We start from the raw sequence: 23,719 nt of genomic DNA, 5'->3' as shown, positions 1-23,719 counted from the left end.
CTTCCAGAGCGCCGCCTTGGACCCATTACACAACGCTGACTCTCCTATGTGCCCTAACAAAGTACACGCATGCAGTATTTAGCCTTTGATTTTTACAAAGTGTTAGAAGTTTAAAGTCCTTTTTTAAAAGATTTATTTATTTACTTTTAGAGAGAGGGGAAGGGAGGGAGAAAGAGAGGGAGAGAAACATCCACGTGTGGTTGCTTCTCACACCCCCCCCACTGGGGACCTGGCCCGCAACCCAGGCATGTGCCCTAACTGGGAATGGAACCAGCGACCATTTGGTTTGCAGGATGGCGCTCAATCCACTGAGCCACACCAGCCAGGGCTAAAGTTTTCTTACTAGTTCCATTATGACAGTTGGTATTACTTCATCCTAGACTTAAGAAGCTGAGAGATTAGTGAGCTTGTCTGAACTCACACACTAACAAAACCTTAAGCATTTAAGAGATCTGAAGTGAATCTTTGATCGACTTGAGGCCTGTGGCCAAGATTAGGCCTTCCCATTCAGCCACAGAAGATGTGGGGGAGCAAGGGTACAGGATCTCTTTTTAGACCAAAAAGTTCCCAGGATCGCGATTAGCCCACCACAGTGACATGGTCCCGTGCCACCACTCCTGGCACACTGCCATCGACCCTCCTCAGGCACCTTCCTTACTCCTTGAGCATCCTGGTTAAGCACAGTACATGAGCTGAGTCAGCTGTACTTTTAGTCTCCCTCCATTCAATAGCTAACTCACACTAATACACCTCTCTGCTGATCTTAAGACTCTCAAGCAATACAAAATACAGAGTGGGACAAAAGTAGGTTGACGGTTGTGAGCATGCAAAACAGACTTTTTTCTTGTATTATTTATTAGTTATTGCATTATTTTCCCTGTGAACAGCTGCGAACTACTTTTGTCCCACCCTGCATGTGCTGCCCTAAACAACAACTTGGACTTCTAGGGTTAAAATGAAAGAGCAATCAGCAAAGTTCTGGGCCTCAGAGAAGTCCTTCCCTTCCCTCCCACCCTCAGGCGTTTGGATAACCACCACCGGATCACGGTGACAGACGCTACTGCAGAGTCCAGCTGAAGCCCAGGCTCCGAGGTCAGCAGAATCCTAGCTGCATCTCTCGCTGTGAGCTGTGTGAGCCTGGTCTTCTCTAACCTTCAGTTTCCCCACTACTAAAACGAGGGTGGGAAGTACCTCCCACAGCTTCTTGTGAGGACTGAAGGAGATGATACATGTGTGTGGCTCTTACCCTAAGGATCCTAAGAAATAGCTGAACTATGGTCAGGTTACTGTTGAAGAAAGCAAACAAATGCTGTGACAATACTGTCATCCAAAGCGGTGAAGTTCTGACCTACACAATGGTTGCTATTTTGTGTTGCATCTCTAATAATGCTGGATAGGTAAAGTTTTACCACTTGAACATTTTACAATCCTAGGAAACGAAAGGCATAACGAGTAACCAAAAAAGCCAGCACCTCAGGAGAACACACCGATGCATCTCCATGCTCTCAGGAGTTAACAAATTGGAACTGGCAAACAGGCTTTTCTGACTGCTAGGCTCTCGGTTTTCTTTGCAATATCCTATTTTTTTAATACGGTACAAAGCAAACAATGTAATACTTATGAGTAAGCAATCTTACCACGCTGCAGTTAATATCAGAGTGTTTTCTGATCACGGTCATGTTGTATACGACTTGTTATTTTGCTGTTTCTTTACTCCAATAAAATGCACACAGAAGATAAAGCTAAAGCACCCGGATAAGTGTTCAGCAAGACTGTTAGATGCTGTACGGGTCTCAGACAGATAAACGTACTGGCCAAAATCTACTTGGCCTGGGAAATACCTTTCAGGTGGCTGCTGTTCTGAAGGAAGTCATACCACTGGTTTCCCTCTGTGTTAGGGGGCGACACAAGATCGTCATCTTCGTCTTTCAAGTACTAGAAATGCAGGATCGAAAATGTAAATGCAGGAAACAAAAGACGTCAGGCTTCAAAAACTGTTTATATTTACCATCATTCTATTTAATAAGTTAGTTTTACTGCCAATCCCTCTTGGAAAGGGAACTGCTGTTATTCTAAGTGAGGTGACCAAAATTTGCTAAGTGCCAAGCAGCTAAAGAAACTGCCAACCACTAGAAGGTCAGAATGCTGTACATACAGAGACCATAAGCTGAATGTTGAGTCCCATTCTCAGGAAGCGTGCTCTAGGCCTGTGCATGTTCGTCTGTAAGTTGATCTGAACAGAATCAACTGTCTGCCTCCTCTACAGCAGCGGTTCTCGACACGTAGTCCATGAGCTCCGGGGAGTCCCCAGACAGTTTCGGGGGCTCCTGAGACCAATGCTACTTTCACGGTAATGCCAGTCTTGGGCAAGACGTCACTTGCCCTTTGCACCGAGACGACATCTACACTGACAGTCATAGGCACAGGCGGGGAAATCTCTGGCACCGTCACGAGGGTCACAGTAGTGGCACCAAAACGTACCAGCAGCCACTGTCCTCCTTTCACCACACACTCCAGTCTCACTGATCTCTGGGGGCGCTACCGAAATCACCCATTTTACTAGAGCTTAGCCATTCTCAGCACGCATTGTGGTGAGGCTGGGCGGCACACGTAACGCACTCACTGCACACCAAAGCGTAGGGATGTCATGAGGGGAAGCATCTATGAAAATGCAGCTGTGACTCAAGCCAGGAGGTTCTGTGGTTCATGAAATCCCATTTTCACATGAAAGAATGACTGGCAGAAAAACTGTGATTATTTACTCTTGGGTATTCATTCGGCAGATATTTTCTTGAAAACAAATAAGGTAGGTCTGTCACTTTAAGCAAAACCACCACCAGCATTGGTTGCCAATGATAAAATGTAAACATGTACACAAAAATTACAATTCTGAAAAACCTGTATCTGCCACAGGTGCCTGACAGCTTCTCAGCACCTAAGGGCCGTCAGCACTGGTGACAGCAGGGGCAGACCCTGACCTTCAGACCCTTCTCGAAGGAAGGTGTCGACAGCAAACTCGAGTCTGCAGCACTCGGTGAGCCCGCCTTTCCCAGGGGCCAGTCCGTGGCATTACAACCCCAGGCCCGGGACACCGGCCCATCCAGATGCAGCGAGGATGGTGAATGGATTCCAACGTGCCAGAGGATGAAAAGGCCACTGATGCAATTTCGAGCCCACACTGAAACTAGCCTTCAGGATGCTATCACTTGTCAGGATTTGGTGCAGCATCAAAGATACCCACAATTATCTACTACGCTATTAAAACACTTCTCCCCTGCCAACCACACACACCTGTACGAGGCCAGACTTTCTTTATATGCCTTAACCAAAACAACACATCATGACAGATTAAGTGCAGAAGATATGAGAATCTAGCTGTCTTCTGTTAAGTCAGATATAAGAGACTTTCAAAATTATAAACCAAGACCATTCTCCACTAAGTTTTATTTTCTGAAATATAATTATTTTTCATTGAAATTACTCATATTAACATGTAATAGAACTGTTATTTTTTAAAACAATAGCTACTATTATTTTAAGTGACTTAAGAAATATTTTAACCTATTTAATTTTTTCTAATAATACTCACCATTATAGATACAACCCACATTAAAGCTCTTTAGGATCCTCAGTAATTTTAAGAATGTAAAAGTGTTCTGAGACCGAAAAGTTTAAAAACTGCTACATGCAGCTAACTCACTAAAAGGGCGGGGCTACTGGACAAGTATAACTGGCCTTATATTACTTTCCACGAACTCTGGGTAATAAAGACTAACACTGCTAGTGCTTTAAAATTATTATTTTTTAATTAAAAAAAACAACTGAATTGAATCCAAAGCCCATACCTGGCCGACTCTTTCAACATTGAAGTATTTTCCTTTCCGATTATACAGGTCTGGAGCCTGGAAAAGATAAATACAGTTCGATCCATAAGTCAGCTCACACACGCATATACACAAATCTCATATTTAAACCACAAATTTATATTTTAAGAGAGTCGTTGGTGGTAGTTACTCTTTTCTGTTATGGACTGGAAGATACACACACAAACAGAAGTTCAACTCATAGGCTTTGCTTCATAAAATAAGCACTGCCATTACTTAGTTCAACGGTTTGAAAAGCGTAACTGTTAAGGACTTCAATTAAATAGGATTAAATCTGACTACTTCATACCATCACCCAGGTTTACTGCAATCATTAAGACAAACCAGCATTACAGAAATACCGATCTCCTACCTCATTGAAATGTTCAGTAAGAAATTCAGCAACAAATGTGATATCTTTTTGAGTCATCTATTAAAACAAAAAGGAACAAAAAGAAAACAAATTAAGGTGAAAGCAAGCTTTCCAATAATAGAAATACCATGTAATAATAAATGCGACTTTTACACTTCCTGCCGAAGGCCACAGGCCAATTAAGCAAAGCTCCTTCAAAGACGCGTCAACAGTAATCCAGATGATGTGGCTCTGAACACATGAAATCCTGGGGTTGTGAGAAGCATGTGACCCAACATCTGAACCCACTTTCCACTCCAAGAGGCCAACGGCCACCGCCCTCCTCCCGGCACAGGCTGCTCATTGTGTCACGCCTGTGCTGAGACGTGTGCCGAGTCCCTCCTTCAGGAGCGGGGCTGTCAGCCCCGATATGCACCCTCAACCTGAGTGAAGGCTGTTCTCTACAGCTTTGCTCGCTCCAGCACTGGCCTCTGCTTCTGGCAACGACCCTCCCTGCACTGTACCTTAGTTCTTCAGCCCTTACAAAAGTACACATTTAGGTCCCTCCCAAAAATTAACATATTTTATCACCCCAAATAACGGTAAGAGTGATGTCATAGAACCGCTAAGGTGACCTTGCCTGCTTTCCAAGTCCAGTCGCCCACAGCACACAGGACCCACTTTGTGCTGAGGTGCAGACCCTCACGCACTCACTCACTCCACCAAGGCTAATTTTACTGCTCTCTGTTTTCCCAGGCTCCCGATTACCTCAACTGCCTGAATCAGTGTGGGCAGGGGTGGACTAGTGAGCCGCAGGAACCAAGGGGGAACCCTGCCCTGTTCTGTACGCTCTGCTGGAAAGACACTACTCGCCACAATCCTTAGAGTCAGCAGGAAATGGGGCTCACAGACATCATCATAGGTGGGAATATCCAAGGACCAGATCGCTGAGGAAAATAAGAATGCACTGAAGATCTAAGAAAGTTAAATCTTATAAAAGTAGGAGCCATAACAAAGGTGTTCTTAGACATAAAAAAACAGAAGGCTAACTAAGACCTGTCTCATGTACAGCCCGACAACCTAGTAACCAGTAACTGCATGTGGAACACGAGCACCAAGATGCCCGGCAGAGCCGAGCCCCCCGGGCCGCAGGCGGCACATTAGGGACACACACTATTATGTCCTACCTTGTTCAGCTCAGGGAGCACGTGGTCTTCTGTCATTCTCAGCATCGCTGAAAATACAAATTTGAAAACTATTTTTAAAGGGAAACTGCAAACGTAATTTTAATTACAGATGCTTTTCCGAGACTAAATGTGTTTCATTGGACCAAGTTTTCAATTTTCAACAGTTTCTTTACATCAAGGAAAACTTACTTCCTTCTAAAAACTGAAGGGAGGGGGAGGGGGTCAGACACGGAGACGGCGGGAGACCTGGCTTTGGGCGCTAGGCGCACGGCACAACGCACGGACGACGTGCTACAGAACTGCACGTCTGAAACTCACGTGGTCTCGTCAGTCGGTGTCACTGCAGGAAGTTTAATACAATTTTTTAAAGACCTAAAGGGTCACAAACTTAAATTATTTCTCATTTTCTCCTTCAACCCAACCCAGTGCCGCTGCAGACAAACAGATGTAACTGCTGCCTTGTGCTACGACGACATTGGCTGGCATTCTCCTCTCCAACCCGGTGATGTTTCTTCTCTTAAAATCTGCAAGGAGTTCTTCCCTCCAAAAGCCTTAGAATGCCAAACAGCTGTGTTCCCTTCCCTTGGGCTTTTTTGCTACATAAAGATATTCAGACTAAAATTTATGTGGGTAGACGTGCACTTACATACATTTATATAGCCTGTAATCTAGCAGAGCGGTCCCCAACCTTTTTGGGGCACCAGGGACTGGTTTCGTGGAAGACAATCTTTCCACGGACAGAGCAGTGGGGGATGGTTTTGGGATGATTCAAGTGCATCACGTTCAAGCTCCCCTCCAGCCGTGTGGCCCAGTTGCTATCAGGCATGGACCGGTAGCGGTCCGTGGCCCATGGCCCGGGGGTTGGGGGACCCCTGATCTAGCACCTGTGGCCGACTCCTGGTCCTCCCACAGGGCTGTGTTCACCAGCACTGTGTTTCTGTGTCACGTCCATGTAGGTCATGAAGGATGCTACGTGTGCCTTTGCACAGTGTTGGAATGTGCTGTGTTTGGTCAGGAAAAAGCATGTTGGAGGTGCTTCTGCAAATTCAGATTATCTTTAAAACACTTTTAATTCAAACTTCTAAATAATCAGTAAAACCAGCCATAATCTATTTCCACTCATTCATTTATCCATCTAAAAATTACAGAGCATAGCAGAGGTGCAAGGGATGCAGCAGGATAAAGGAAGTCCCTGCCTTCACCAGGACGACATCTGACGGAAGAGCGAACCGAGGGCACAGCGCTAACCAGCAGCGGAGCCAGAGTACAGCCAGGTCTCCGGGGCCCCACCCAGCGTGCTTCCCACCATGTCCGCTCTAATGACGAGGACCCAGCGGTAATTCACTGCTCTCCTAACCCGCTTCTTAACAGTGAGGATGTGCAATAAGAATGTAAACTGCCTAAATTACCCCACTAATTACAAGTAAAACCAAACCACCACTTCTGTAAAAGAAAATTATTTCTAGCGTTTCTGTAATTCATTCTAATCAGCATCTCTGATCAATTAAAACAGGCTGGCCGCAGAAACTCTCTGGCTCCCCACTCTGGCTGGTGCTGGTATGGTTTTGAGAAAAATCTAAGAATTACAAAGTTAACATCTGCAAACGGAATTCATTATTTTACCAAAAGTAATTATATTAGGCTGACAAGTATGAAGTCTGCTTTTAAAATACCCGAATAGAAAATCTGGGCATTTGGTTGAAGGATGCTAGAACATTACAGGTAATTTAGTTTCTATTTTACTCTTTAAAATTTTAACAAATATGGGATAAATTCCACTTACAACTAAATTACGCATTATGTTGGAGAGAAATGTATGCTGGATTATTTCAAAGATTTTAAGAGCGGTCACAAAAATAACAGTATAAATGGGCCTAAATAAAATATGCATATACTGTAAAGTGAGTGTTAAAATATTTCACATCAAGCCCTGACTGGTGTAGCTCAGCTGGCTGGACATCCTCCCACAAAGCGAGAGGCTGTCAGTTCGACTCCTGGTGGGGGCGCGTGCCTGCATGTGCAGGTTTGGCTCCCAGTCGGGGCGTGTACAGGAGGCAACTGATCAATGTCTTTTTCCCATTGATGTTTCTCTCCTTCTCTTTCTCCCCCCCTTTCCTCTCTCTAAATATAAGTAAATAGAAATACTTTTTAAGTGTTTAATATCAAGTTCATAAACATCTGCTAATTACCTACACATGCAAAGATCCTGTGGTAATACGAAAAGGGCCACACGTGGCCTGCATTCCTCTAGGCCACGGCATCGCTGCCCGACAGAAGTGGTGATGATGGAAATGCTCTAGTCCTGTGCCGTCCAGGGTGGCGGCCCGTGATCACACTCATACTCACCCGAGCACTTCAATCAGGGCCAGCAAGACCAAGGAACTGAACGTCTCATTGGGTGTCATTTCCACTGATTTAAGCAGCACCTGTGGCCCGTGGCTGTCACAGCAGCCTGCACAGATCTCGGGACAGAAGACTCGAGTGTAGTAAACAGGAGCCCAGCCAATCGGGGGCAGGGCTATGTCCTGTTTTTTCCCCTCTCTCTATTAGTTCTCCATTAGTTCTCACCCTAACGATGCCTAACAGAGAGCGGGGATTCCGAGCTGTCATTCTAACCTAAGGAGATGGTACAAGGTAGGAAGGTTTATCATCGGTGGGTGACAGAGGCAGCCACCGCGGCAGGTTCCATCTGTGGGGGCAAGTATACAGGAGAAATGGGGCTGGCCGTGTTCTAAGAACAGGTGACAGTGGGTGAAGGGTAGAAGGGGGTTCTTCTACACTATTCTCTCTGCTTTTAGAGTATCTGAAGTTTACTAGAGTGAGTGAAATATTCTAAGTTGATACTGCTACAATTTTTTTTAAAAGTGTTACAATAACAAGAATGCTTTAGTTAACTTACCCACATACAGCCACCGAAAAAATGCTTTGAAGTTTTTCATACTACTGTCTATAACTCTAAAAAGATAAAAATACATAAAAAATGAAATTACTACATAGGGTTCATGTAACATTTTTCAATTGTGGAATATAGTAATTTTCACTGTTCTGCTATATCCTATCTGGATGACACCAAACACACACCTAAAAATAAACTTTCAAAAGAGAAAATCCTGATTCTCTTAAAAAATAACACAAATAACTCAAATTTTGACTGGTTATAACAGCCTTGCCATGAACTACAACAGTCTCTCCTAACATTCAGTAAAAGTATGAAATCACTTTCTAACTTTGCAAATTAAAGAAAACAGAAAAAAACAGTTTTCATAAAAAAATACTCACTGGTCAGTAAGAAAATCCCAATAGAAAATCGTTATTATAAATTTGTATTATGTCAATACTTCTGATATCATTGAACATTATTTTTGGAAGTTAATTTTTTGCCTTTACAATAACGGATCACAAGGATTAAATTTCTTGTGCTTAACACAAACGTAGCCCCAAAATTAACTGTTAAAACTGGAAGTCTTCTTTATGTTGATGAAACCGTTTCTGAAATATAGAGGTGGGTTATCATTTTTTAAAAAATCTCTTTCAGCTTAAATAACACTTGCACTTTTCATTATTACTAAACCTCAAACCCCTTCCAAACATTAAGTCTCATTTCACTACTGGAGAGGGAGGTCATTGTCATTAACCTTTCTGTTCCCAGTAAAACCCCTGACTTAAGACTGTCACATCTCTTATGTCACTAAGCAATAAGATCAAAACTCTCTTGCAGCAAAAAGGAAAAAAAGTTCCTTTGTATCTTTCCCAATCAATACTTTCACCCCAATCCCAGGTAACCTCTGGCTAACGTCAAAATTCTCACGGCCTCAGTTTCTCCATCTATCACGTAAAATAATGCTATACCTAATCATCTCAAAGAGGAGAAAAGTTAAACCACCTTCCATTCACACTGAAAGCTTAATCACAGGAAGCTTAATACTGTGTTGCTTTTCCTTTCATGTGTCTGAGCGCTCGCATCCACAACCTCTACCTTCTCAAACCCCATTCAAATGGTGGTGAGCTGGTGGGGGAAGGAATGCATGTGTTATGAACTCATGGGAAAAGAGGGCAGTAGAAAACAATTAAATTCCAGAAACGTCTAAAGCTGATGGGGGACTGGTAACAGCTGAAGCTCAGCAGAGGCAGCCACGTGACAGACAAGGCAGAGCGATGAGCCATGCGCCCCGCAGCAGCCCCCAGCCACTCGGGTCCTCAGAAATGTCAGGTCCAACGGGAGCCACCAGGATGACACGTGGGGCTGGACGCGGCAGAACAAACTAAAACAGAGCGGTCGGTATGTCCTTTCCCAAAAAGTGGAGGGGTTCGCCCTACAGACAGAGAACAAACACGGGGTTCCCCAAAGAAACAGAATGAACCGGGAAGAGCAGAAGCAGACCCGTGTGGGCGCTGGCTGCACTCAGCAGAGCCCTGCACGCTCGGGCTCTCCTGCTGGCTTCAGGCCGCCTGGGACCCAGAGACTCCAAGCAACTTCCAACTGCCTCGTGAACAAATACGTGTAAACTACCAGGCACCAGGTACTGGCAGGAAGTGTGCAGTGAGAGACCAAGACAAACTACGTGACCCAGGAAGTGAATGAAGACAACTCAGGGAGCAGCAAAAACTTTTCATTAATGCCCCCGAAGAGACCCGAGGAGGACCCCACGCCCCTGGTCCTTCTGCCTCCCGTTTCCTTTGCCAGCCTTCATCCAACCCGTTTCCTCACGCCGGGACGCCCATCACTCAGCTCCAGATCTGTCCTTTTCTCCAAGCACACTCCCTGCCTCACCCAGGCTCACGGCTGAAATGATACCAATGTGCTGCCAGCTCCCAAATTCACATCTCCAGCCCAGATCCCTCCCTTGAATGCTAGTCTCCTGCCATCAACACGCACTGGACGGCTCCACCAGTGCAGCTAACAGACACTCCCAGCTTAAAGCACTTAACACACTGGCCAGGCAATTGGAACGGACACCACCAAGGAGTGGCAGACAGGTATCGTCTGCCTCTGGATGTGTCTCCTCAAGGGGGACACCCCACCAGTTATGCAGCACGCTGGCCTGGGATGCATAACCTGAATATAATCACGAAAAAAGTATCAGATAACCCAGATGGAGGAGTACAAAAGACACACACATTTACATACACTCCCCAAGCCCTCCCCACTTCAGCGAATGTCGACTCCACTCCTCTCGGTGCTGAGGCCTCAATTCGTAGCTCCCCACGACTCCGCACACGATCGCCACGCCTCCTTTATCATGCCTCGAGTCTTGTTCTTTCTGCTCCTAAAATATGCCCAGTTCTGGCCACTTCAGATTCTGACCCCCATTTCTCCCTCCTAGAGTCTATTCACAACACTAAATAAACAACAAGAAGGATCTTCTCAAAATGTAACTCATCCTGTCACTCCACCGCTGGCAACTCCCTAAGAGCCTCTCATTATGCCCAGCGGGAAGGCCAAAGCCCCCACAGCTGCCCCCGGGCCCTGCACAGCCTGGCCCGTCCTCCGTCCTCCGAGGCCCTCCCAGCCCACACGCCGTTGCTCAGTTCACGCTGTCACTCAGCTCACGATAGCTGCGGTGCCTCCGGGCTGGGGGGCCTCGAACACGCCAGGCACAATGCAAACTCAGGGCCTTCACACTCGCTGTCTCTTTAGCCCCAAATATCAGCAAGGCTCACCTGCGTCTCTCCCAGCATCACCTTCCCAGTGAGGCCTTTTCTGAGTACCTGTGTAGGCGGCACCCCAATCCCCAGCATGCCCGAGGGCTTTTTCCCTGTTTGGCTTCTCTCTCCACTACCGAGCGCTACCCCACACACCAGGTGTTTTAATTATTCACTTCTTTACTGTCTGTCTCATCCCATTAGACCCTAAGGTTCACGAAGGCAAGAATTTTGATCAGTTTGCTCACTGCTATATCCTCAGCATCCAGCACAGTATTTATAACATAGTTAAGTGCTCAGCGAATGTTTTTTGATAAATGATAGCGTTTTATAATTGTCAAGGAAATGTCTCAAAAAACAGAAAAGACGAAAACATGAAAAATATGAGAAAAAAATGTTTACTTCTTTGTTTTTCCATAGAAGATGAACCCATGAAGTCTATTATCTGACTAATTAGATTTCTAGAACAAAAATCTAGTAAAAGAAAAAAGAGAGGAGAACATCAAAATAATATGAAAATAGAATCCAGGTTACAATGGCTGTTTTCTTAATACCAGCACAATGAATGAAAAGATCCACATCTGAAAGTGCTATTGTGAGGTTTCCGGAATTCAGAGATGAGGAAAAGAATGCCCTACAAAGGAACGAGCAGTCCGAAGCACCAGACCTTCATCAGCAACAAAAAGCCTGGAATGCAGCGGGGCAATGTTTTCAAGGTTTTATGAGAAAATGATGTCCCCTCCAAACCCCTGCACCCAGTGGAGCCCACCAGTCCCGTGTGGAGGCAGGAGAAGGGACACAAAGGGACCTGGAAGGTTCACCCTCACGTACGTGCTCTCTGCATAAGTCATGGAGGGTGCTGTGCAGCAGAAAGGATTAAATGAGCCAAGAAACACAGGAACCCCTTGGAAGTTCGGATCTAACCCGCTAAAGCGATGAGGACAATGCCCGTGGGGTGGCTGGCAGGAGGGCTGGAACGCATAGTCTGGGCTGGGGCTGGGGCCAGGGCCGGGGCCGGGAAGCTGGAGGAGGAGGCATCAAGGTTGGAGGGGGTCCCAGGGAGATGACACCACCCTCAAGACAGGGAAAGAACCTAAGATGTGATACAGACAGTGTAAAAAAAATGCAAATAGTCTGGGAAAAATGAACAAAAACATAGAGAAGAATAATTTCTAACAACAGAGGAGTAAGAGAAGTGTACTAGTCACACAGCTCAGGAATATTACAGAAGAACTAAAAACAGAAACAGTTATGAGAGTTAACATGTTAAGAGGCAGTACTTGGGGTGAGGACAGGGGACAGGAAAAGGCTGCTTTTCGTTATGAAACCACTGTGCTATTAGCTGGTTTTGATCATGTAGAAGTATAAATTTGACGCAAACTTTAAAATTTGTTTTAAGAAAATCATGACAGACAATTGCCAGGTTCTTACTCGTAAGTGAAAAGGGAAATATTCTCAGGTCGGTGATTCCATGTGCCCCAAATACTTACTGAAGAAGTTCGTTTGCCTTGAGGATGAAAGAGCCCACAGCAGTAATAGCATCTAAAAATAAATCAATGAATACCAACGGTCAAGTAAGGGAAGTGTGTTTAATGTACTCTAGTGAAAAAAAAAAATGAAACTACTACCTTCAATCCCTGCAGCATCTAATCCAAGAGGCTCATACTTTTGCTTCCATGAAGCCATCCCTTTCAGCTCACTCAAATGGTACAACAAAGACTCCGAGCCACTATGCAAACAGAGCAGAAGTGAGTCAGCACCATCACCATCAGCAAGGTGGGTGGCAGCTACTACCTTGCCCAAACATTCCTAAATTTTCAGAAATAAAAACTAAAAGTAACTTTAATTTTTTCCCATAAGAAATCATTCTTTCAAGATTATCCCTAAAAACTGTAGCAGCATCCCTTGGTCATCAACTACTCAGAAGAGCACATGACCACGTGATTAAATTTTGTAAGAATCAAATGGCATTCCAGAGTGGGTCCTGGCACTTCTAAGACTGTCCCAGGCTCATCTTGTTCTCCCAAGAGCTACATATGTAACGTTTGCTCGACAAACATCTGTGAGCTCCGACCTTGGGTCAGGCACTGTGCTGGACGCTGGGCGCACCGCGGAGGACAAATCAGAAGGGTCCTCGCGGCACCGACAGTCAAACAGGGAAGCTCGTCATAACACACGGACACTGCGTCATTCCAACCACACAAGTGCCTTGAAGGGAAGGCATAGCGTGCGGGGGTAACGGAAGAACCTAACCTAAGCCGGGGATTAGGGAAGGCCTCTCCGAACAAGCGACCCTGGAGCTGAGGAGAGCAGGGCTGGAGTGCTCCAGAAGGTGGCTGGGATGCACAGCGGCATCAGGGAGAAAAAAACATCAAGTCTGAGGAGGCCACCCGTGTGAGTGAAGCAGAGAGGCAGGTGTGTAAAGGCCACGGGGAGGCCTTGGGACAGAGGCACTGGACGTTTGTAAGCAGGAGTAACATGGTCAGATCCGCCGTGGAGAATGCATTGAGGGGCACAGGTGGACTGGGGGAGCCTGGTCCAAAGGGTGCTGCACGAACCAAGGGAAAGGTGACAAAGGGCCTGGGGACTCAGCATAAAGGGCTTTGTCAAAAATGTAAGTCAAACACGGAGCGCATCCACTGGCCAACTGCTTCACCGGGGCAGCTGGAAGGGAAAGAGCAGGAGACCTGGAGATGGGGGAGAAAGTCTCGGCTCTGACACTGTCTAACTCTGGGCCGGTCATACGACCGTCCTGACCTCAGGTCCTTCTTACATAAAATGAGGGTCATCATAACCAGCACCTTTCTTTCCAAGGTATTGAATGCAGAAGGACATAACACACTTTGTCAACTTATATACTTCACGGGTGGGTGAAAAAACAAGTTCATAAAGTGGAATTGTAAGACCGAGTCCTTTTATCTTGGGTACTCCAGGACTCTCCTCAAATGCCAGCGCAGCAATTTCAGTGAGAAGAGGCTCCAAAGGAGAACGGCAGACGGTGAAGGGAAGGCTGCAGAAAGAAGACCAGCGCCCAGCACACGTGATGCAATACCGAAAACTGCACATCACCTTCGTACCTCTGCAAGTGGCTTATGACCAGTTTCTGTATGCTGGAGTAGGACGACTCTATAGACTGGCCGAGCTTCTTTAAGCCCTAATCAAGGGAAGAAAATATATTTAATATGCAAGTTAGGGCATTCTACGCTATTCTAAAAAAGATTAAGACTGTTTGTGGCTATTGAAACACAGCCTCTTAACCACACACACACCTTTACTGTTAACTGGTTCATTAAGAGGGTCTGCAGTTCAGCACTACAATGACAAAGAGAGTATTTTTAGTCTTCCCTAGTCAAAATCAGAACAAATCACTTAAACTTTTAAATGTCAAATTACAAACAAGAGTTTTAAACAAAATAAACAAAAAGAAATAGCCCGGTGGAAATTAAGAGCCTGCGGCGCTCACACGAGAAACAAAGCCCAGACAGACGGGGCGCACATGGGGACGCACCGCAGGCTGACGCGGCCTTTCGCAGCAGCGAGGGGCGGGCGTGGCGCTCAGCAACTGTGCTGGGCAATGACCTGGACTTTTAGGGGAAAAGCTAAGTCTTCCACAGCGTACAACCACATAAATCACATCTGGGACAGGTAAATGGAATAAAAGTAAACCAATAAAACACACACATCAGAAGAAAATACAGATCAGTCTTTGACTATCTTAAGGTGGGAAAAGGTCTTTCTAAGAATGACACTAAGAATAATACTAAGGCAGGTACTATAAAAGAAAAAGATTTGGCTATATGAAAAATTTTAAATTTTTATACATTTAAAACATATATATTATGTATGCAAAAATTATGATTACATAAACAAATACATGTGCACACAAAAGTCTAGAAAGATATATATGTTCTTTCTTTTTTGTCCTCGTGCCCCAGGATTTACCCATTTTTTTTACAATGAGTAACTCTGGAAAGACAAATCAACGCCCCTGGCGCGGGCGGGTTACCTCGCTTTGCCCCACAGCAGCAGGTGCATGAACTCGTCTTGCACCGACGTGGTCGTGTTCTTCTCCTGAACACAAAGGAGGAGATTATGTGCGTGTTTTAAATTATAAGCATATTCATTCAAAATCACAGAAGCACGACCCCCTTTCTTTTCCTCAAGCTTCCCTCGGATCCACATGTAAACTGATCATGTGCACATGAGTTACCAGGAAACAGCCCATCAGCTCTCCCAGCGCCTGTCCTATCCCCCAGCCCACGGCCCCACCTCACAGTCCTGGCCCCACCCATGCTGGAGCAACAGGAATGGAGTCCTCTCTCTCTCTGAGAAAACAGCCTGAGGTTAAACCAAGGCATTTAAAAGAAATCCTGATCTCAGCCTCTTACAAATCAGACTGACTTTTCTCATGTAACTCATAAAGTAAGTAAGTTCCTGAACGTGTAGGAAACTTCTTCGGGTACATTACCTGCACAAACTTGGTGAGACGAGAATCCATCTGCATCAGTATTTCTTCCCATGCTTCACACATGCATGTTAGTGACAAATTTATATACTGTTAACAAGAAGGAAGTATTAACACGGTAAAAAGTCTTGAAAGCAATACGCTAACTAAAAAAAATATGTGCTTCCTCCTGTCAATTGTCTCAAAGAAATCCAGAATTTACTTTCAACCACTTTTAACTTAGTTAAACCCAAGGTAAAAAAGACCAATAGCTAATACATGGTAATCACTTAACTATCAAACATCCCTAAATTAAGTTTTTATCTGATAAAACAGATACGCTCCAGTTTCTTACATGTATGTTTTACGTACACAGACTGTCACGATGCTGGTTTGGTTAGCCACCCAATTTTCAAACAGGACCATTAAAAAGATTCTGGTCTCCAGAGAGCTTTACCATACTGCGGTGGACTGGGGGGCGGGGAAAAGGCCACAATCCCATGCAGCTCCTCTGTCCAGACACAGAGAGGGTTTCCCCAGTCCTTAGTCTGGGCTGGGCTTGTGCCTTGTGTGACCAGCACAAAGCAGACGAGACACAGTGATGCAAAGCCCTGAACGGGCTTAGTGCACCTCCACACGCACCCTGGGCGTCCCTGGGGACACCTCTGCCTCCCCCTTGTGAACAGCCTGGGCTAGCCCACGGGGCGACGAGGATGCGGGGCCTGGTCAGAGCATCACAGCTACGGGACGTGAGATCAGCCAGCCGACTCCCCAGGCACGACCAAGCCCTCCGAGATGAACTGCACCTGGTCCTGACCCACAGGCCCTTCCCTCTGAGCCCAGCCCAAACTGTCCAGTGAGACACCAACCTAGGGAATCGGGAGCTAATCTGGGGAGGGTTTATTAAGCACAAAAGCTAACTGATAAGACGGCTATTTTCCGTAATGCTTTCTTACAAAACTTCTAAAATTCCAAGATATTGTTTGTGGGAATATTTTAAAAGATTTAAATTAACTTTTCTTTCTTTTCTTTTTTGGGGCAGGGAAATAGAGATGGGTGGGAGAAGATTATCAATTAAATTTCTTTTTCTTGCTTTAATGGACATTATAAGATTATCTATCAGATTAGACACCTTTGCCACAGAGAGTTAGCTTTACGAAATAAAATTGTCAAGTTTTTTTATTTCTAGAACATTAGAAACATAATAAATATTCACATAAACAAGCTATAAATAAATACCTGTAACAGAGCTGAAATGTGAGTAAACTTTCTGGCCATCCGAGTTACTTCAGGTAAGAAAGAGTATAGCAGATTGGTTTCAAGCTGTAAAATCAAAATAATAAAGTGAGTCACATGCAGACGCACTTTAATTTTTAAAAAGTTTTTAATCACAGCTGACATTCAATATCACATTAGTTTTAGGTGTAAGCACAGTGAACAGACACTATTTATGTAACTCAGAAGTGACGGCCCCAACAAGCCGAGCGCCCACCGACGTCACACACGCTGGCTACAACGGCACTGCCTACCCCCAGCACACTGCACCGCACATCCTCACAACTGCTTCTTAACGGCCAATTTGCACTTCTCAGTCCCTGCACCTTTTTCACACTTAGTTCTTTTAAGAGCTGAGTCAGTCCCTCCCTGGCACAAACGTGCAGTTATAAAACAAACAAATCACGGGGGCTCGTGCACAGCACGGTGGGCACAGTCGGTGATAGTGCGGGCATTCCGCAGTGTGCAGAGACGCTGCACAGTTACGATGTGCACCTGAAACTAAAGTTACCTGCCAACTACAGCTCAACTGAAAAACTTTTTAAAAATGAATAAAGCAGTCCCTAGCAGTTCAAGAAGAGTCGAGGTCTAACTCCGTGTCATCGGAAACACTGCATCTGTTCCTTCTACGCATAACAGTGTTGAGGCCAATGGAACAAAACCTCGGGACTTTCTATCTGCTGTGTTGCACAGCTCACCCTCCCTAAGTCAGCAATCCCGTCTACACAGCTGAAATAACTCTCATAATCTGTTTTGTAACACTATTATGAGGAATTTAAAAGATCATCATATACATAAAAAATTTTTAAGAAATTATAGGCTACTGATAAATACAAATTGAATATTATGTGAATTATATCTCAATAAAGCTGTCATTAAAAATTTCTATTACAAACTTCAAAGAAATAGTGAATCATTTTGTTATAGCACCAAACGGAAACCCTATTTTCACAGAACCTTAAGAGCAAATTTTAACAACTGCTCCTGGGAGTCTTCCGATGCTCTGACTACAAGGCATGGTGGGAGGCTCGCACACATTGCACTCGGCCTCTCTCTTGTCCTACTTCTGTTTGAGAGGTAACGCGTACCTAAGCTAAGCAGCTGGGCTATCTGAGATGAAAATCTGGGGAAGGTTTTCTCGAAAGCAAGGCTATCATCAAAATCTGCTGCTGGCCCGGCCGGCTTCCTCAGTCTACACCCCCAGAAGCAACGAGTCGAGTCCGTCAGCGAGCAGCGGCTCTGCAGCCAGGCTGCCCAACATCCCTTCCAGTTCTGAGACACCGCGCAGGCTGCCCAGTCTCTCCGTATGCCCACTCACTCACTCACCTATGAAACGGGGATGATCCCAGTACCCACCTGTTAGGTTGCTACGAGGATTCAAATGAATTACACTGAACCCCTCAGTACTTGGCAAATATTAACTTTTACTATTATTAGGGGCAGAGCGCTAAGAAAACACGGTACAAAGATGAACTGGTACAGCAACCAATTAATAAGGCCCTTAACTCACCCTCAAAACACTGCTTTTGTGAAAACTATACTGGGCCCTGGGAATAAGAATAAGGCATTCATTATAATAAGATTCCACAGGTTAAGATTTAAAAACCCCAAGTCGATGTTTTACTTTTTGTTGTAATAACCGCTAGGATGATACAGATTTAAAAAACCCTTTTAAAAATGCGTTTACTCTTTGCGATCAGGTTTCAGTACTCACCTGAAAGTACGAAACTTCGGCAGCACCAGAGGCAGACACTTCTGTGACCACGGATAACGATTTCAAATCACTTGATAAACACAGTGCGAGACAAGTACCAACAATCTGTAAGACAGTCACACCCCCAGAGTGTCTGGTATTACTGCCACACTGCATCCGCTTACAACACAGGACGCGAGGGGCCACAGAGGGCTACAAAGCAGACGCTCGTTGCCTGGGCCCTGCCACGCATGGGCAGCCCGCCGACGAAGGTGTGCCTCCGCCTCACTGCAAGGTCAAGGAAGGGCACAGACACACGGACACACGGATGCACACAGACCCATGTCAAGGGTCCCAACTCATGGGTGGGAGAACAAACATATTCCACGGTGTCTACAGTATTTTCTACCGTCTAGGGAAAAGTAAGATGATTAAGCTATGGAGGGGGAAAAAAGCCATGGAGAAGACAGAGACTTGGCAACCACGGCAACCGTGGCAGACTCAGCACAGGGCAGGGGATGGCTTCGGATGACTTTCCTCACCCCCCTACCACGAACTGTAGCCCTTACCTGCTACAAGGCGAGAAGGTTAAACCATAATCAAGTGTATCCTATCAACCTTTTTGTTACAAAGGAAAACTCGACCAAGTCTATGAATAGTTTCAGATCTTCACACACATCCTAACACTCTTTTACATCAGCAAGAAAATTATCTCCTTAACATTTAAGAGCAAGGCATTCCATAACTGAAACTGAGGGATAAAAAGTGTTTTATTCTTCTTGTATAAGTCAGTTAGTTGCTATATTCTAAGATAAACAATGTAGAAAATATTAAAGGAATACTTACCCCTGTGACTCGAGCAATTTTGAACATTCCATAAGCATAAAGTTCAATAAAACCAGAGCTGCCTCCAAGGACGAGAATATTAAGCCTAATTAAAAATAATGCAGCAAGCTGAGGACACCAGCGAGGATGGGGTTCTTTAACCCAGAGATAAACCGTTCGCGCTCCCCTATAATCTGCCTGCTCAAGCTCCCCTGGGGCGAGACAGAACATCAAACACACCCACTAACACTCAACACTCCGTCACAGCAGCCCTATTCTATCTTTTCAAAAGAACAACATCAATTTTCTCTAGCCTAAAAAACATCAGTTTACAGTAAAATAAGAATATATTATTTTAATGATTGCATTTATACACTCTCAATAACGAACAATCCTTTTTCCAACTAATACAAAGCACCGTCAGTTTTATCATGGCTCTGAGGATGCTAAGTGTATTAAATGGGCTTAGAGACCTTGAATATTTAAATTTAAATTTTAGAAACTTTTAGTACTTCAATCCTCCTTTACTTCTTATCAAAATAAGCAAAGGTACATTATAATATTAAGCTTGCTACAATCAAAGACCATACAATAAAAATAAGTAAATAATAGATATTAATGTCTGTATATTGTTCAGCAGTATTTGTTAGCAATAAAATAATATGACAACTAAAGGAACTGCCCTTGAAACTCTGAAAACTGCCTCAAATACCAAATATTAACTTGAATAAATTAAACTTGTTATTTAAGATACGTGCAAAATTTACCTGACATCTCCCAAAAGCTTAATAATTTCATCAGAATTTTCTTCACTAAAATATAAAAGCAAATTGGGTTATTTTTCAACTATATACTTCAGATAATAAAATATTATCTTACTGGAAAACAAAAAAGGCATATCTTACCTAAATATTTTTGAGGTGTTGCTATAACTAGAGAAAAACAGATACTGGGGTAAAATGTACTCAACAGAAATATATATTTTTAAAACAAATGAGAAAATTGCCACAGTGTTAAAAGTAAAGAGAAATCTGCAAGATTAATTGCAATGAAATTAAACTCTGACACTTACTTTTTTGGTAAGGTAGGTAGTTTAGGTAAGAGAAGATTTGATTCATCTTCAGCATTGTAAAAGGATGTCAGAACACTGAAAAGAAAAAAATGAGCACTATAAAAACACAAAAGGATTTACCTCTCTTTCCATTTACATAAAATACTACTTTTTAAATGCCCGGTTTTATACATTGATCTTACCAAGTAACAGATGCCACACGTATTTTACCATGTAAAACAGTAACAACAACCACAAACAAGAAATAGAAGAGTAGAAAATGTGTAGGAAATTTTTCATTTACAAAAGGGTTTATTATTGCAAAAAACCCAGCCTGCCCACTTTACATTTAGTGGACTAGCAGAAAACAATTATCTCAGCATATGAAATATACTTACATGTATTCAGTATTAGGTACTGAGAATTTGATTTCTTAACTCTCATCTAAGAATTGTCACTAAACCTGAGTACGAGAGTAATTTTAAAGAACACTGCAATTATTTTATCATTGAATTATGAGTTCTGTGGCTTACATACATTTGGAGATTTGACAACCCAGCAGGTAAGATGAGACAATGCAGTTTGAAATAGTCTAATTTACACCCCTTTCCCCTCAATTCTACCTCCAAATAAGGTTGGAAATAAATGAGAGAGAAGGCAAAAAAGTGGTGACTTGGGAAGCATTTTTTTCCCACTTTAACACAAACTAGGTGACCCAAGAGACCCTGGAATCTCCACAAAACATTTCTAAACTGTATGTAAAAAGTGTGCTAGAAATATCCTTAGCAGCAAACTAGACAGAGACAGAAGTTACATAATATACTCTGCTCCTTTAACCTTCCACAAACCCACATGACCATTTGCAACTCTTCATTATTTGATGATGGACTGATTAATCACTGTACAGTGAATTTCGAACCCCAGGCTACATCCTTGTTATCCAATCCTATACAGCACTAACCCCCAGGAGAGCTGTCAATTAATATTCAGATTTGACAAATTCACTTGACATTCATTTGAAACTTAATTAGAAAGGAAAAACTTGTGGAAAGGAAATTATCACATTTACTCAAAAAAGACATTTTATTTTCAGTATTACCCGAACCACTGATCCTTTAGGCCATCTTCACTGCAAACCTGGTAGGTTACTTGACTACAAAGACTAAGGCAAAACTGTTTTCCTAGAATAGGAAACTACCGGGACCACGATACAAAAAATAACCTTTGCAGCATCAAAACAGAATGCTCCATTTAGCACTTTTCACACGCTAAGCATATTTACAAAGGCACAAAAAAAATTCAAAGCTTTAGACAAAATACGTGGTGAAAAGAAAAACAGAACCTCAACTTGCGAACCAGTAATTTCGATTAATTCCTTGAAAGCATAAATCAATGATACACGCTACAAAGTAAGTACAAAGAAAAACCCTGGCCCAGTCAGGGCACATGCCTGGGTTGCAGGCCACGGCCCCCAGCAACCGCACATTGATGTTTCTCTCTCTCTTTCTCCCTCCCTTCCCTCTCTAAAAATAAATAAATAAAATCTTAAAAAAAAAAAGAAAAACCCTGGCCACTCAGATTATCACTGCTCCATAAAAATGACAGATTTTTTTTTCAGAAGAAAAAATAATGTAAGAGGATAAAAAATCTTTATCTTGATAAACTTAAGAACGAGAGTTAAATGCAATGCACACATGCTCAACATACAGCTTCCCTAAAGCACGCATTCTAAAAAAGGAGAGTTTTGAGGGCGTGGCCCTTTGCAACCAGCGGGGCCCTTGCATTCCTCTACCTGCTCTCCGCCGTCACCTCCATCCAGTGCATGCAGGACACCGGGGCCTCCACAGCGAAGGAGTGCAAGCTCTCGGGCTTCTCCACATCGCACAGGACAATCTTCTTGGTGTCAGCAAGAGCAAAGGCCAAAACTAAACAAGAACACACCATCAGAATAAATTAGTGTAAACTCGAGAAAAATAAATGGGTATTTCACTTCTTGTTCAGTTTTACTAGTTTAAATACACTGTGATGACAGCAATCATTACACCTAAAAACCCTTCTGTTAAATAGTATTCTAAAACATAAAAGATATCTCTGCACATACCTGCACTGTTATCCAAGCCTACTTTAAAATGTTCAAACTTGCATGAGTAATCTGCTACTCTCCAGCGTACTATACTTAACATCTCACACATCCAAGCCTCGAGACGGGAACCCAGCTGCCAAGCAGAAAACGGAAACCAGGTCTCCACAGACTAACAATAATTGTATCACCCAGACATACTGGTCCCATAAACATGCTTAAAAGGCAAGAAGCAATTCCATCTGCTTGGTTCTTAGGAAGTTTTTTATTCCTCTCTTCTCTTTCTAGCCCCTAATGGAAAAGAAGGCCACCACTGTGAATAAGTATCAAGTACAGTTTCTCTGCCTCAGTCACGACCATCTTTTAACAGATCAGATTAAGAATTTCTAAATAGTGAGCTATGCATTTCACTGTGTACTAACAGACACAGCTCCGAGAGGTGTGAGGTAACCCAAGCTTCCTCCTCCTCAGAACAATTTAAAATAGCAGTCTTGAAAAAAAAAACCAATATCTAACAAAATCCTTTTTAGTGTCTAAAACACAAGACATTTTTTAATGATAAAAATATCATCGACTTAAATACATTTCAACACACTGACTTTCATGATTTATTTTTGAGATCCTGATATTTTTGGATGAATGCTGCAAGATATCAAGATGTTACTTACAAAAGTTCTCTAATTGTACATGTACATTTTAGAAAAATATAAAAGATGACACAGGAGATGAGCTGAATGGGTACAGATAAAATTAGTTATCTGTACGTGATAGGTTTTCAGGGCATTTTTATGTACTTATATTTATCTAGGAAAAAATTAAGCAATGAACAGTACATAACATTTTACAAGAACAACTTAGTTTCTTAAAACGTCAGTGATATAGACGAACTTTAAGCTACGGTTTACAGCGTTTTACTGTACTGGTTGTGTGTGTACAACAGTTCAAATAACACTGTCAACTATAAAAGCAACACGTGGACCAGGAGAGTTCAGTCATCAGGGCCCAAACCTGCTACAACATAACAAGCTACAAAATAACAGACACCGGCAGAAAAACCGTACAGAAATGGAAGAAATGAGGTCAGAGCTGACTGTCCTTCAGGCGAGGCAAGCATATGCGGAGGGCATATTTACGAGCCACACTTTTTTTTTTTTAAGAGCGAGAGGGGAAGGGAGGGAGATCAAGAGGGAGAGAAACATGGATGTGTGAGAGAAACGTCAACTGGCTGCCTTCTGCAGGCGCCCTGACTGGGGGCCGAACCTACCACCCAGGTGTGTGCCCTGACCTGGAATGAAACCTGTGACCT

At 43.5% G+C, this 23,719-nt stretch overlaps 1 protein-coding gene across 3 annotated transcripts in view; it reads right to left on the bottom strand.

The window, feature by feature from the left end:
* Positions 1-23,719, bottom strand: part of ANAPC4 (anaphase promoting complex subunit 4) — a 34,092-nt gene that overhangs the window by 6,667 nt on the left and 3,706 nt on the right. For 2 of the 3 annotated variants that reach the window (XM_028506387.2, XM_036019495.1), the window contains exons 4-21: positions 22,126-22,258; positions 20,355-20,429; positions 20,188-20,214; positions 20,050-20,094; positions 19,304-19,388; positions 18,479-18,583; positions 16,729-16,812; positions 15,514-15,600; positions 15,052-15,116; positions 14,315-14,357; positions 14,123-14,199; positions 12,674-12,774; positions 12,536-12,587; positions 8,302-8,357; positions 5,403-5,449; positions 4,237-4,293; positions 3,846-3,902; positions 1,842-1,935 (exon numbers count right to left, since the gene is read on the bottom strand). In XM_028506387.2, coding sequence (XP_028362188.1) covers positions 1,842-1,935; positions 3,846-3,902; positions 4,237-4,293; positions 5,403-5,449; positions 8,302-8,357; positions 12,536-12,587; positions 12,674-12,774; positions 14,123-14,199; positions 14,315-14,357; positions 15,052-15,116; positions 15,514-15,600; positions 16,729-16,812; positions 18,479-18,583; positions 19,304-19,388; positions 20,050-20,094; positions 20,188-20,214; positions 20,355-20,429; positions 22,126-22,258 — 1,290 coding nt within the window. The remainder of the gene's footprint in view (positions 1-1,841; positions 1,936-3,845; positions 3,903-4,236; positions 4,294-5,402; positions 5,450-8,301; positions 8,358-12,535; positions 12,588-12,673; positions 12,775-14,122; positions 14,200-14,314; positions 14,358-15,051; positions 15,117-15,513; positions 15,601-16,728; positions 16,813-18,478; positions 18,584-19,303; positions 19,389-20,049; positions 20,095-20,187; positions 20,215-20,354; positions 20,430-22,125; positions 22,259-23,719) is intronic. The other variant, XM_036019499.1, reaches the window with a different exon arrangement.

This window comes from Phyllostomus discolor, chromosome 1 (genome assembly GCF_004126475.2).
Source record: "Phyllostomus discolor isolate MPI-MPIP mPhyDis1 chromosome 1, mPhyDis1.pri.v3, whole genome shotgun sequence".
Taxonomy (NCBI): domain Eukaryota; kingdom Metazoa; phylum Chordata; class Mammalia; order Chiroptera; family Phyllostomidae; genus Phyllostomus; species Phyllostomus discolor.
Note: the sequence above shows the minus strand (reverse complement) of the source record. Positions and strands in the feature narration are given on the sequence as shown.